This window comes from Gouania willdenowi, chromosome 20 (genome assembly GCF_900634775.1).
Source record: "Gouania willdenowi chromosome 20, fGouWil2.1, whole genome shotgun sequence".
NCBI lineage: Eukaryota > Metazoa > Chordata > Actinopteri > Blenniiformes > Gobiesocidae > Gouania > Gouania willdenowi.
Genome location: NC_041063.1, coordinates 13,258,817 through 13,271,084, shown reverse-complemented (window position 1 = coordinate 13,271,084; position 12,268 = coordinate 13,258,817). Strand labels below are relative to the sequence as shown.

General features: G+C 37.0%; 1 protein-coding gene across 6 annotated transcripts in view; it reads right to left on the bottom strand.

Annotated features, from left to right (window-relative positions):
• The window catches only part of asap1b (ArfGAP with SH3 domain, ankyrin repeat and PH domain 1b), a 67,264-nt gene that overhangs the window by 19,610 nt on the left and 35,386 nt on the right, over window positions 1–12,268 (bottom strand). For 4 of the 6 annotated variants that reach the window (XM_028433943.1, XM_028433946.1, XM_028433945.1 and 1 more), the window contains exons 7-14: window positions 10,673–10,758; window positions 9,645–9,720; window positions 8,085–8,171; window positions 7,573–7,581; window positions 7,214–7,314; window positions 5,756–5,825; window positions 2,387–2,474; window positions 554–602 (exon numbers count right to left, since the gene is read on the bottom strand). In XM_028433943.1, coding sequence (XP_028289744.1) covers window positions 554–602; window positions 2,387–2,474; window positions 5,756–5,825; window positions 7,214–7,314; window positions 7,573–7,581; window positions 8,085–8,171; window positions 9,645–9,720; window positions 10,673–10,758 — 566 coding nt within the window. The remainder of the gene's footprint in view (window positions 1–553; window positions 603–2,386; window positions 2,475–5,755; window positions 5,826–7,213; window positions 7,315–7,572; window positions 7,582–8,084; window positions 8,172–9,644; window positions 9,721–10,672; window positions 10,759–12,268) is intronic. The other 2 variants (XM_028433944.1, XM_028433948.1) reach the window with 1 other exon arrangement.

Here is a 12,268-nt window from a genome sequence, read left to right as displayed (position 1 = left end):
GCTAGAAACAAAATTCTTTTTTTCTGATGAAACTAGAGAGTCTAATCTTTCAGATTGTCATAAGACAAAATATTCTGTGAAAATCATCTAAAATGCTTGGCAATATGGGGTTGGCTGCTCTTAAAAGGGCTGGCAGTGAATGAGTTAACCCATTCACAATAGCAATCATATTGTTAGATGATAAAACATTAAAAAAAAACGAGCAAGAAGTAAAAGAATCAGAAAATTTTACTGTATATATTCTGTCGTTTGGACAATGTGTGTGTATTTGGTATCATGCATGTGTGTGTGAGGCCAAGGGAAACAACAGTGTATGGTTACAATGACCTATATCACTTCACACCACAAATACCACTCACATCCTCCCAACTCACTACACAAAGTACAACGGCTCATTTTAAAGACAACTGCCATTAAACAAGTCAGCCATTGACTCACAAGTGAGTTCAGAATAATTGAACCCAGATGAATAAAAAAATGAAAGTTGAGTTTACCACAAAAACATCAGCAGTATCTTTCATGATTTAAAGCAAATGTAATCCTTGGTACTCACATAACAAACTCTTGTTCATCTTCAGCTTGGAAATGATATGTCCGGTTATCTGTTGAAAACACATGGTTAAAAAATATGCACTTTGGTATTTCAAAACAACATAGAATCAACAACATATCAGATATGACTTTCTGTGTCTTAAAATAGATGCTCGTTGGCTAGTAAAGGTTGTTTAAAGGCAGTTTGTGTTTTATTAACAATGTCAATTAAAATTTTAATGCAAAACTCGAGAACCGTGTTACAGTCCTATGACTTACACATATGAAGTTTATGTAATCATTTTACCATTTTTTAAAAAGTTAAATCAAGGGCCATACTGACAAAAAACACTCAAGACGTCCACACCAAAAACAAAATTGGATAATAAATAATGTTTTTTTTTTTTTTTTTAATTTTAATGCATTTTACAGTTGACTTAAGACAAAACAAGCCCGTTATCATTAGAGATGTTAACAGAAAGCTAACACAAGGGGAAGGTTAAGTTTTATAATCTGGGTTATATTTATTAAAGGCTCAGTAATTCAACGATTAATGAAATTTGACCTTTAGTAATTGACTTTCAGGGGGAAAAAATAATTGGAATTGGAATAAATGCCAGTCATCGTATTCATAATTCAGTTGTAATTGAACAGGGCTCTTTGAATGTGTAATTGAAAAATGTAATTGCATATGGCAAATGATCAAAACTTCATACCAAACAGTACTGATCCCAGATTTAAAACATGGATCACAAAGGTCATTTTCCAAATTGTAAATGATAATCAATTAAAAAGTTTTGACACACTGCAACATAAAGAATATTATTATGAATATTATGAATATTACTCATTTTAATAGTCATTCAACAAAATATGTAACAGATAAATGGGAAAAGAAAGCAAAAAATTAATATGAAAGAAGAAAAGTGGGAATATATATGCACATCTCAGTGGAGGAATACAAAATCCCATACTTGGAAAGAATTCTGTTGAAAAAGTGTATGACGTTTCTTTATAATCCCCTGTTAAAGTGCACATTTTTCTCAAGGAAACAGTCACTGTTGGATAAATTGTGGTTGCCAGGTTGCACACCATTACCATGTATTCTGGGAATGTCATATTCTTCAAAAATATTTGTTTGATGTTAACGATGCCTTAAAAGCATATTTTTCACACTAACATTCCACTTGACTTTAAAACTATGCTTCGAGGTTATAAGACACAAGCAATGCAAACAATAAATTGGTATCTCTGGAATATTCTTTTAGCTTTAGCTAAAAAAGCTATAACAAAGAAGTGGAGAGAACAGAGAGAACCAACTATCCATGACTGGACCAATATAATGATGGACATTTACATAATGGAAAAGATGACTTTTACAGTGAACCTAAAGATGAATCTATTTGTTAAACACTGGAGTGGGTGGGAAAGATATGCTAAACAATATATGCCTGAGAAAACATAGACTATTCTCTGCTTTTAATTGACAAGAGTGCTACAGATTGACATGGATGCCTTTGTAATTATTTTATTTTTCATGTATATTTACTTGAATTAAGCCCAATCTGGGTGGTGATGTAATGCTACACTTGTTTACTCTCTGGGTGTTCAGTGGTTGAATTTAATCTTATTTAATTTCTTCATATATATATAAAAGGGGAAGGAGACAAAAAAGGAAATATCCTTGAATGTTTTTTTTAAATCATATTTGTCTTTTTTGGCAAACCCGAAGTGTATTGTCGCCTATCTTTCAATAAAAACATAAAAGAAAATTGTAGTTGACCCCAACCCTGCCTAACATGCACAAACATGACAGATTTCTTTAACTCTGAAACACACATTTTTAAAAACTTACGAGAAATGAGATCAAAGCATTTCCTGTCCTCAGAGCTCGGCTTCACCTGACAGGTGAGCAGGTTGAGTTTGACCGGCTGCCTGTTGGACTGAAAGAAGAAAAAATGTAATGAAACGCCTTTGTATGTGTTCTAAAGTAATACTGTATATATTCAGTGATTACTCAGTCACACTTTCTACTGGTAGAAGCTCGCACCAACACCAGCCACACAAAGACTCTTCTCTAATTAAAATATCTTCAGGCTACAAGTTGATATTTAAATAACAAACAGTTCTATAATTTTCGATAGACGTGCTGAGTTTGTCTGTGTGTGACAGAAGTGTCACAGTGACACCAGCTGATCTCTGAGAATCCTCTTAAGAAACTGGACCGTGCTGGCTGTGCTGTGGACAGTGATAATGGGCTCAGTTGGACACATGAACACTGAGCTCTGTCTGCTGCCAGCGCTCCAGCAGACAGCGGGCCAGGGCACGTGCTAATGAAATGCTAACAGTCTGTGAGGAGCCCTGGAGCCGAGCTGGTGCGATGGCATCGAGCCATGTCAGATAAAGTCAGCTCGAGTTCAGTGGGGAAAGAAAGGGGCAATAAATTACTTTGAGAAGGGATTGTAAGCTCCTGAATGATGAGTGTAAACTAAAGTGGGTCGAAGCAAACAGGTTCAAAGAGTGGCCTCAGAAATGATCTTTTGTTTTCTGCTGGTACATGAACCACCACACCTCAATGGATGACTCAACCCGTAAGACTGAAATAACCAAACCTCAAACATTAATATTTAGACAAACATGGCACAAAAGGGTATATTTGGAAACAACTGGGGCAGCAGATAGAAAACTCCAAACATCAAAATGGAAACTAGTTCCACTCACATCCCATTCCACAGACAAGCAATCCCTGTAAAACCCGTAGTTGCCATGACAACAATTCACGTCCAAGTTACTAATGCCACAAGAAGTTTACCAAAATGTGGAACATCCTTTCATTTAGATCAGGAGTGTCGAACTCATTTTACTTTAAGGGCCAAATACCAGGGACCAGTTTGATCACAAGTGGGCCACAGGTTTTAGGCATGGAAACAAACAATTTCAACATTAGTGTGTCCATTTGCACTTCCAGTTGTAAATTAGACAAAGTACGGAAGGCATCAACAATATCTAAGCAATAAGTTACAGGTACTTAAATGTTATTTGATTTATTTATATTTTGACCAATTTTTATTTAATTTGAGGAGAGTGTGTGGAATAATTTGAGGAAAAATTGCAGGATTTTGGAAACATTTTGAGTAAGGATGCACCGAAATGAAAATTTGTGGCCGAAGCAGAAGCCGAATAAACTATAAACGCCTGGCCAAAAACCAAATGTGGTTGTTAGGTTTTTCACTATTTTTTTTTAGTAGTGCATACATTTTCAGACATGTTTTTTAAAGAAAGTAAATGTTTATTGAATATTCTGATATTTTTTAAATATCCCAGTAGTCTTTGCTTTTCAAAAAAACCACAACAAATTATAGTATATTAGGCCTTCAAATAAAATAAAAAACTAAAGTGCATTAAAGTGGATAAACCCACAACAAATGAATTATTGTCCTTTAGGCACAAGTCTGCATAGCCACAGTAGATAGGCTAATAATGTAAACCTAGGGCTCTATAAAATCAGTTTTATTTTTTTTCCAAATTCCGTGTTTTCCACTTAAATTTTTTTAATTCCGTTTTTTAAGAAATATTTATCTTTTTTTTTTAAAGAAAATACTAGTTTTTAACTCCTGCGAGGAAACAAAAATAAATACTAATAACTAAAAAAACAAAACTTAATTAAACAAAAATGTATGTTAAAAATAAAGTAACATACAATTAAAAAGTAGATATAAGTTGCAGTGACATGGATTATTCTGACTGCTCCTTTTTAATTATTTACATGTCATATAAAGATGTACGAGAACAGCATTGATGTCACCTGATTTCCTCTCAGGGATCAATTCAATGGTTTACTGAATCTGAGCAGGCTTATTGATTAAGTTTTGATCAACTTATAGTTTAAATTAACCTAATTTAAAATATCCTGATGACAACATTCCAGACCGTAATGATTAAACAAAACTAAATGGACACAAGGAAGCATCAGTTATTTCACCACTAGGGTCAGATTATTTGACAGTATCAGAAGTTATCATTAAACTACGATGTTTCAGACTCTACAATCCCTGGCATCGATGGTCTAGTCCACAACAACAGAACAACTTGGATCTTCTGTAGCACAGATGAGATGTTGCTCCAGCTGACTTTTATTTTGTAAACCGGAACTTCCCACTGAAAAGGTTGTACTTGAGGTAGCTTGCTGACTGTGAATGTGTACCTACAAGGCACGGAAGAAAGACTGGAATAAAAAGAACTAAAGGACAACAAGGACTAAGTTATTCCTAGTTAGCCAGACAACAGTTCGAACACTGAGCAGGGGGAGATGATTAAAGCTGATCACGTTCTCAGGGAGCACCGCTGCGCTACAGAAAAAAACGGACGGAGCTTTTACAGGCACAGCAAAGTGAAACAGGCACCAAGAAATGTGCGTTGGACACCGCGTCACTGCAAGTTGTTTTATTGTGTCATATGCTACTCTTAGGCCTTTTTTTTAACTCACTCCACCAAAGGCCAAATGTTGCTTTTTTCGCAATATTCGGCCGAATATATTCGGTTACTGAATATTCGGTGCATCCCTAATTTTGAGTTCTTTCAATAACAATTTACCACTGAATTATTTGGTAATTTACACAATGATTAATGTTTTCTCTGTCATTTTCACTTTCTCCAGTGGCCAAATCAGAAGGACTGATTTGGCCCCCATGCCTTCAGGTTTACACATGTGATTTAGAATATTTAGATTTGGATTTATCTGTTGCTTGAGCCTAATGAGACAGAGATCACAGCTGGGCTGCAATTAGCTAAATTCACTGGTTGTTCTAAGCCCCTTGGTCCAGTAGTTCCCTTTTGTTTACAGGCGGATTAGAGATTGACCGACATAGTTGTGGGATATGAATAATCCTTCGATATAAATAAGCAGTTTTAGATCTTTGTAATGCACAGGGAGGGAAAAAAACCACAAATAAACCGTGTCTGCATGGCTGCAGTAGAGTGAGGATGCTCCTACAGACATGCTAGCCTAGCACACACTGTAACACTGAAATGAGTCACTGAGATGCAGCAGGCACCAAGCAGGAGGGCGGTGGAGGAGAGATTGCGGGGTTGTCATGGCAACCCATCTATGTCAATTTCCTTCCGCCAGGATCCAGACTGAAAAAAGCTCGACACTGCCTCCCCACATGGTGCTCTCCCTTTGATCCACACAGCTGCTCATGAGGGTGCACGTGTCTGTACTCACTGTGGCATGGGAGATGGTGAGGATGCCACTTTTGACTGAGCACTGCCTCCTTTGCCACACCTTCCTCAACCTGTGCAACAGAAAGAATGGAGCTCATTAGCCACGCATGTTTTTTTGTGTCTTTCCTCTCCTTAAGAACCTTTAAATATTTCATGCAACATGAACACCAGGTTTGGGGTCAATAATAAGTGTAATCGCAAAATTGGTAATTAATTACAATTATGATGTAAATACAATTGTAATCGTAAATGAAAAAAATATGTTGCTTTTGTAAATGAAATTGAATTGTAATTGAGTTTGGATAATTGACTTGTATGGAAATTCGAAAAGAACTGTCATTTAAAATTGAATTAAATGCAAACCTGTGGAACCATGTTACAGTTCTATGCCTTACACATATGTAGTTATTAATCATTAAAATTAGTTTCATATCACGTTTACCTGTCAGTTCCCTTGAAGATCATTTTACCAATTAAAAATCATTTGAAATTGAGGGGTATAGTAACAGAAAAAAGGCTTAGACACTCCCACCAAAAATAGTAATACCAATATTTTCACGGATAAAGAAGTCCAACATGGTAACCAAGAGATGAAAAACAAACTGGATAATTGATAATATTTTTAGTGTATTTTACAGCTGATTTAAAACATGGGTCAAAACTGACCCATTATCATAAGAGATGCTAACAGAAAGCTAATAGGATGTTGGTTATGTTTTATGGGCTTATTTATTCAAGGCTCAGTAAGTGCGATTAATTGTAACATAATTGTAATTTACTGTCAGGAGGAATATAGTAATTGTAGTTTTAATTGTAATTAGGGAAAAATGCCAGTCAACCCTAATGAACACCAAACTCTTGCAATTTGAAATGAGTGTAAAATTCTATGCTAGTTTTTAAAAAGACCTTAAAATATAAACTTATCAAAGGTTACAATGAAATTTGATTGTTTTCGATTCTTCAGTTTAACCTATTATGTGTTTTGTAATGATGTACTAGTACTGTTTTATTGTGAATTATTTGGTTAATGCTATGATGGTACCGGATAGGCAAAAATAAGATTAAAAGATTAGATTAGATTAAATCGGGCTTTCGCCTTTAATTGGCCATGTAATGTTAGTACATTATTGGAATTTGTCTTCTGCACTTAACCCATCCCTGAGGAGCAGTCGGCAGCCATTTTGCGGCACCTGGGGAGCAGTTCGGGGTTAAGGGACTTGCTCAACATCCCACAGTGATGGCCCCGGTGAGGCTTGAACCGGCAACCCTCCGATTACAAGCCCAGCGTCCTTAACCACTAGGCCACCAAGCCTTGGTGCTTCAGTCTAATCCTTTTTTCAGTTGCTATTTGATAAATTCTGTTGTAAAAACATGTTTTTAATTATGTTTTTTTTTTTTAAACCGAAAAAAAGCATTCATTCATTCAAATGAATAACTGCTGGGATTGGTTTAAGCTCACCCGTCGCTCTTCTTCAGCAGATAACCTTTCTTCTCACTCCCAAACTCCTTGTTTCCTTGCAGCTGGTGCATGCTGTAGCCACCTTGCTTACTTTGGGAATCCTGTGGAGAAACCCATACAGTAAACACATGCACAAATATGCAATATTCAACACAAACTGTGAACGGAGAAGCTGCTTTCAACCACGCATTTAAGACACCTACAAACAACAAAAAAGGTTCTCGGAGTTAAAACTGCCAGTGAGAAAAAACGATGGAACCTACAGGACATGCTCTGCAACACGTCTACAGGAGCAAACCAGTCAAAATGTCACGCAGGACAGACAAATGCCAGCATGCCGAACGTGCACCAGCACTTACTCTTCTAGACTTGATTCCAGACAAGCAGAAGACAAGCAGAGAGGAGATAGAGGGGAGACGTGTGAAGGTGGTGAGTCCCAAAGAAGCTACAACTGTGTGAGTTACAACAACTAGTCGGTTTCATGCAAAGTTAGCTGCACTCAGAGTGATTCGTTACGGGGTTTAAAATGAATATGGTTTAAATGTGGACATATGCGTGTGTGTGAGTTGGGCAGTGAGTGACTCTCCACTGAGCAGCCAGCGAGGCACAACGCTGGTCATCAGCAAAGCCAACCACACACTGGCTACCAGCATGGTACAGCACTGGGCTCTGCTCTGTGCTCACATGGTAGTGACCAGAGTGAGTGGTGATGGGAGGAGGGTGGGGGGGTTAAAAAGGGGTTTTAGTAAAGCTGGGCAGTCAGATTCACGTTAGCTGTGGCTGGTTCCAGTTCACAAAAGACAGTTTGTGCTGGACTGGCAAATAATTGGGATTAAAGGTGACTTTGAGTGGATAAATGCAACCTGCGTACCTCTTTCTGATCCAACTGCAGGGAGGATTTGATCAGATCTCGTAGAGCAGTGAGCTGCTTTTTCTCCTCATCCTGAGTTTGTTTGATCTGCAAAAAGAAAAGAGGAAACAAGGAGGGGCTTTAGCGGTATTCTTTTTACCATCAGGCTTAGGGTGAGCAGCCTGAAAGTCCATTGACCTCTAACTCAGATAAAAAGTCAGCAAAAACAACATTACTGCACTTGAGATGATTTACTTGTTTTTCAAACTATTCAGGTTGTATTTAAGGCAAATAATAAATTATTACCAGAGGGATGGAACTTACAAATTAATTTGTGGTCTGGCTTTTGTTTCAGTATGTGGAATAAAATTCTGGAACAGTTTGCGAATGTAAATTATTCATTGATTGATTTATTGATTCAATCTTATTTCGAACATGAGCACAATAGCAATGTATCTACCACAATGAGAAAATAATGAAAATAATAATTTTAAAAATAATAAATCAAACAAAGTTAAGAGAGAACAAATGTTTACAAAATTCTGCACATGTTCAAAAATGAGTAGAAGGAAGTATAATATATGATCCTACCCCTTGTAATATTTAGTACTATACATACATATATATATATAATATACACCAATTTACACTATAAATATAGTATAATTCATTGATATATATGCATATAATTATACAATTCATGTGATCTACTTTCTGTTATACATTCATCTGTCTAAACATACACAAACAAAAGTATATACACACCTATTTAAAAATTTTTCCCTTTAACAATTATGCTTGAAGAAGATAAACTGTATATATTTATATTTTAAATTGCTTTAAATTCTGACAGTTTTTTTTATTTCCATACACAAACTATTCCACAACCTGGTTACACTTACTGACACATAAAAACTTTTTTTTTTGCACAGAGTGTACAAATATCAAGCAATATCAACATTTATGTTGTATTATAATCAAAATCATATAAATATGAGACAAACTGCAATGGTTAGACAGGATGCAGAAAACATAATTATTTGTTACTTTAATGTAGGAAAAAGGGTGGGACTTATAACTTTATAACTCCACCCACTCCCTTTCGAACACAAAAAGTATGTGTATGCAGGAATATATGTAATTATTTTTTTGTTTTTCTTTTGTTTATTGTGATATTGTTTCTTGTATTATTACATTAGTATGAAATAAAACAGTATATCTAAAATCTATCAAATTCAGTTTACCATAAACTTGAATTGGTAGAACTGTTAGGAATACAGATTTATAAATAAAGCCATGAGCATGATGCAATAAGAATATACAGTTTAGTATTTCATAGTAGCCTAATATGTATAAATAAATGAAGCTAACTGACAAATAGTTGGGTTTATTTTTAACTAATGAATGAATGTCACCAACAATATGTTATTATAACCAAACGTTTGTTTCCAGCAGGGAAATGTATCACAATGTGTTGTGTGTTTACTTTACTTTGGGACCAAACCTTTATTCTTTGACATAATCATTGTGTTGTTTCAACCAGTTTGTCACATTGGATCGTAAAGAAAATCCCATATTTACATTATAGAGATCAGCTGCCAGCTTCTCAATGTACTGCTTTAGCTTATCCGCTGTCTTCAAGCCATCTTGGAAAAAACTGAAAGAACAGAAAGCACAGATTATTTTGCTATTCGTCAATGAATTATTTAAGAAAAGCCACCAACGGTCACACTAAGGAGTTGTAATAATGTCCAGATCCCTGAGCAGGAGTGAGATTTAGCCAAGGCCAAGGCAGATTTGCAAGAGGTGCTTAGTACATGACTACATGCTGGAATCCATTATAGATCTGTCAGCGATACACACCTCACAGCAACATCTGCAGCTGCAAATCACTGCTAATGACCTCCCTGTTGTGCTCTCTCTATCCTACTGCTGCCAAGACATATCTCTCTCCTGCTTCTCATCACTTCCTCTGCTGCATCGTTCTACATCGGTCAGCTAGGAACGAACAACCTTGCGTAAAAGATTTAAAAATATAAGCAGCGGTTACTTTCTATCTATTTATTTATCAGGGACAATGCAATCCACATAGTTACAATTAAGGTTTGCAGCTGATGCGACACATAAATAGGTTCTAGCTAGTGTGACTCAGTATTTTTCATCTACTATCTCTTTAAAAACACTTGTCCCTTCGCTTCCCTCCCTCTTGTAATCCATAATCGCAGCATCTATTTGTCAAAGGCTGCAGGTTGAACAGATTACCAGGGAACTGTATTGTTTCCTTGCTGCATTTCGACAGGAAAAAGCAACGCTAACAGAAACTCGATGATCCTGTCGTGGTGCTGATGTAATCTGCAGCTCTGACACACGGAGCGTCCTTTTTATTCAACCCCCCCCCCCCACATCCTAGCAACTGTCAGAATGGATCTGTATGATGACCCTTGCATATTCATAAGCACTATATTTATACATATGACTGCAGATGTTGCAAAGAAAATAATCACACAGGATGTGGAAATCGGACATGGGGCTCCAAGAAAAGGCTGCGCCTGTGAGGATATCCATCATATTTGGGTGGGGTGGGTTAGAGGGATTAAGGTGGTACTTACTTGCACTGTGCGTGGTAATACTTAATCAGGTTCTGGAGGAGGTCCACTCCTTTCTTGGTCTTGATCTCATTTACTTTGATCAGATACTGAAAGAAGAAGAAAGGTGCAGTGTTGAAAAGCAGGGCATGCTCCAGAAATTTTTTGTTGTTGTTTTTTAATGCAGAAACCTTCGTTAGCTCTGTTGCACAAACAATGGCCACCCTTCCTTTGCCTTCGACAGTCATATGAAAAGCACTTTGCAATATGATAATCACATCTGAGTGTGCACATGCTGCATGAGAGCCTTTGATGTAAGAGCCAAGTTTAGCCTCACTCTGTGGGAGAAGGGAACAGGCTGGTAAACACTAAGGAGATAGCCTTGTAGAACAAGAGAACAGCATCCCTCTGTTTTCTTCTGATGACACTTTCCAAAGGGTAAAGAGACATATTTGACATTAGCATGATAATAAGAGAATAGCCTCCAGAGGAAGTGCTCAGTCTGGCTGTCTGAGGATTGAAAACAAATGTCTTCAGACAAGACTCCCACCAAACAAATGAATAAAAGATCATCTTTATCGTAACCTAATCCCACTGTGTGCCAATCCTCAGAGATTTACAAAGAGTCACAGCCATAGACCACTTTCAGCTCCACACTAAGATTTAATCTACTAAACAATGCTTTGCTGAAGCCTCCGACGTCAACACACGGTTTCAATTTGCTTCTTAAAATGTGTGTGGATGCATGTGTGTGTTAACATACGGATGAGTGCACAGGGCTGTGTGTGTGTGTGTGTGTGTGTGTGTGTGTGTGTGTGTGTGTGTGTGTGTGTGTGTGTGTGTGTGTGTGTGTGTGTGCGTGTGTGTGTGTGTGTGTGTGTGTGTGTGTGTGTATATGTTTGCGTCTGTGTTATGCACGCATATGCTGTCTCTTTGTCTGCCTGACACTGTCTGTTGGACAGGAGATTAACCACATTTTGTCCGAGGCCGGTGTGGGCTCTGTGTTTCTGCATGAGCATGTTTAAAGCTCTTTTGCTAACGAGCTGCGACATTCGCACTGCTGTGGTGTCTGGGCAGAATAGAATGTAGCCTGCTGAGTGCTGCCTTTCCCCACTTGCTGACAGTTTAGGATGAAAACCGAGGGACAGAGAGTGAGAGCATTCTGTAATCTGGGGATGGAATAACGAGAGAGAGAGAGAGAGAGAGAGAGAGAGAGAAAGGGAGTGCAAGAGTTTGCACGCAACAGAAAGAAACGAGGTTAAATGGGATGAATAGATTGTACTACTAACTCACACACAGCAGCAGCAGAGATATTTGCAGCCTCTAACTCCCAACATTTCTACTTTTCTTTTCATTTAAAAAACATAATTAATTAAGTCTAAAGGCGTCAAAATGTAAATAAATGTCTTTCCTGGGTCTAAAAAAGATGACAGAATCTCAAGAAGATAAAATATCAAGGATAAAGACTGTGTTGTACATTATGTCACACAAAAGTCAGCTAGCTTCTTATATCTTTAACTTGAGGAATTTTCAGTGGATAGATAATCTATATTGCTATGAAAACTGTATATACTTTCCTATATCATATCATAGTATATAGCATCCATTTAGGTTATACAA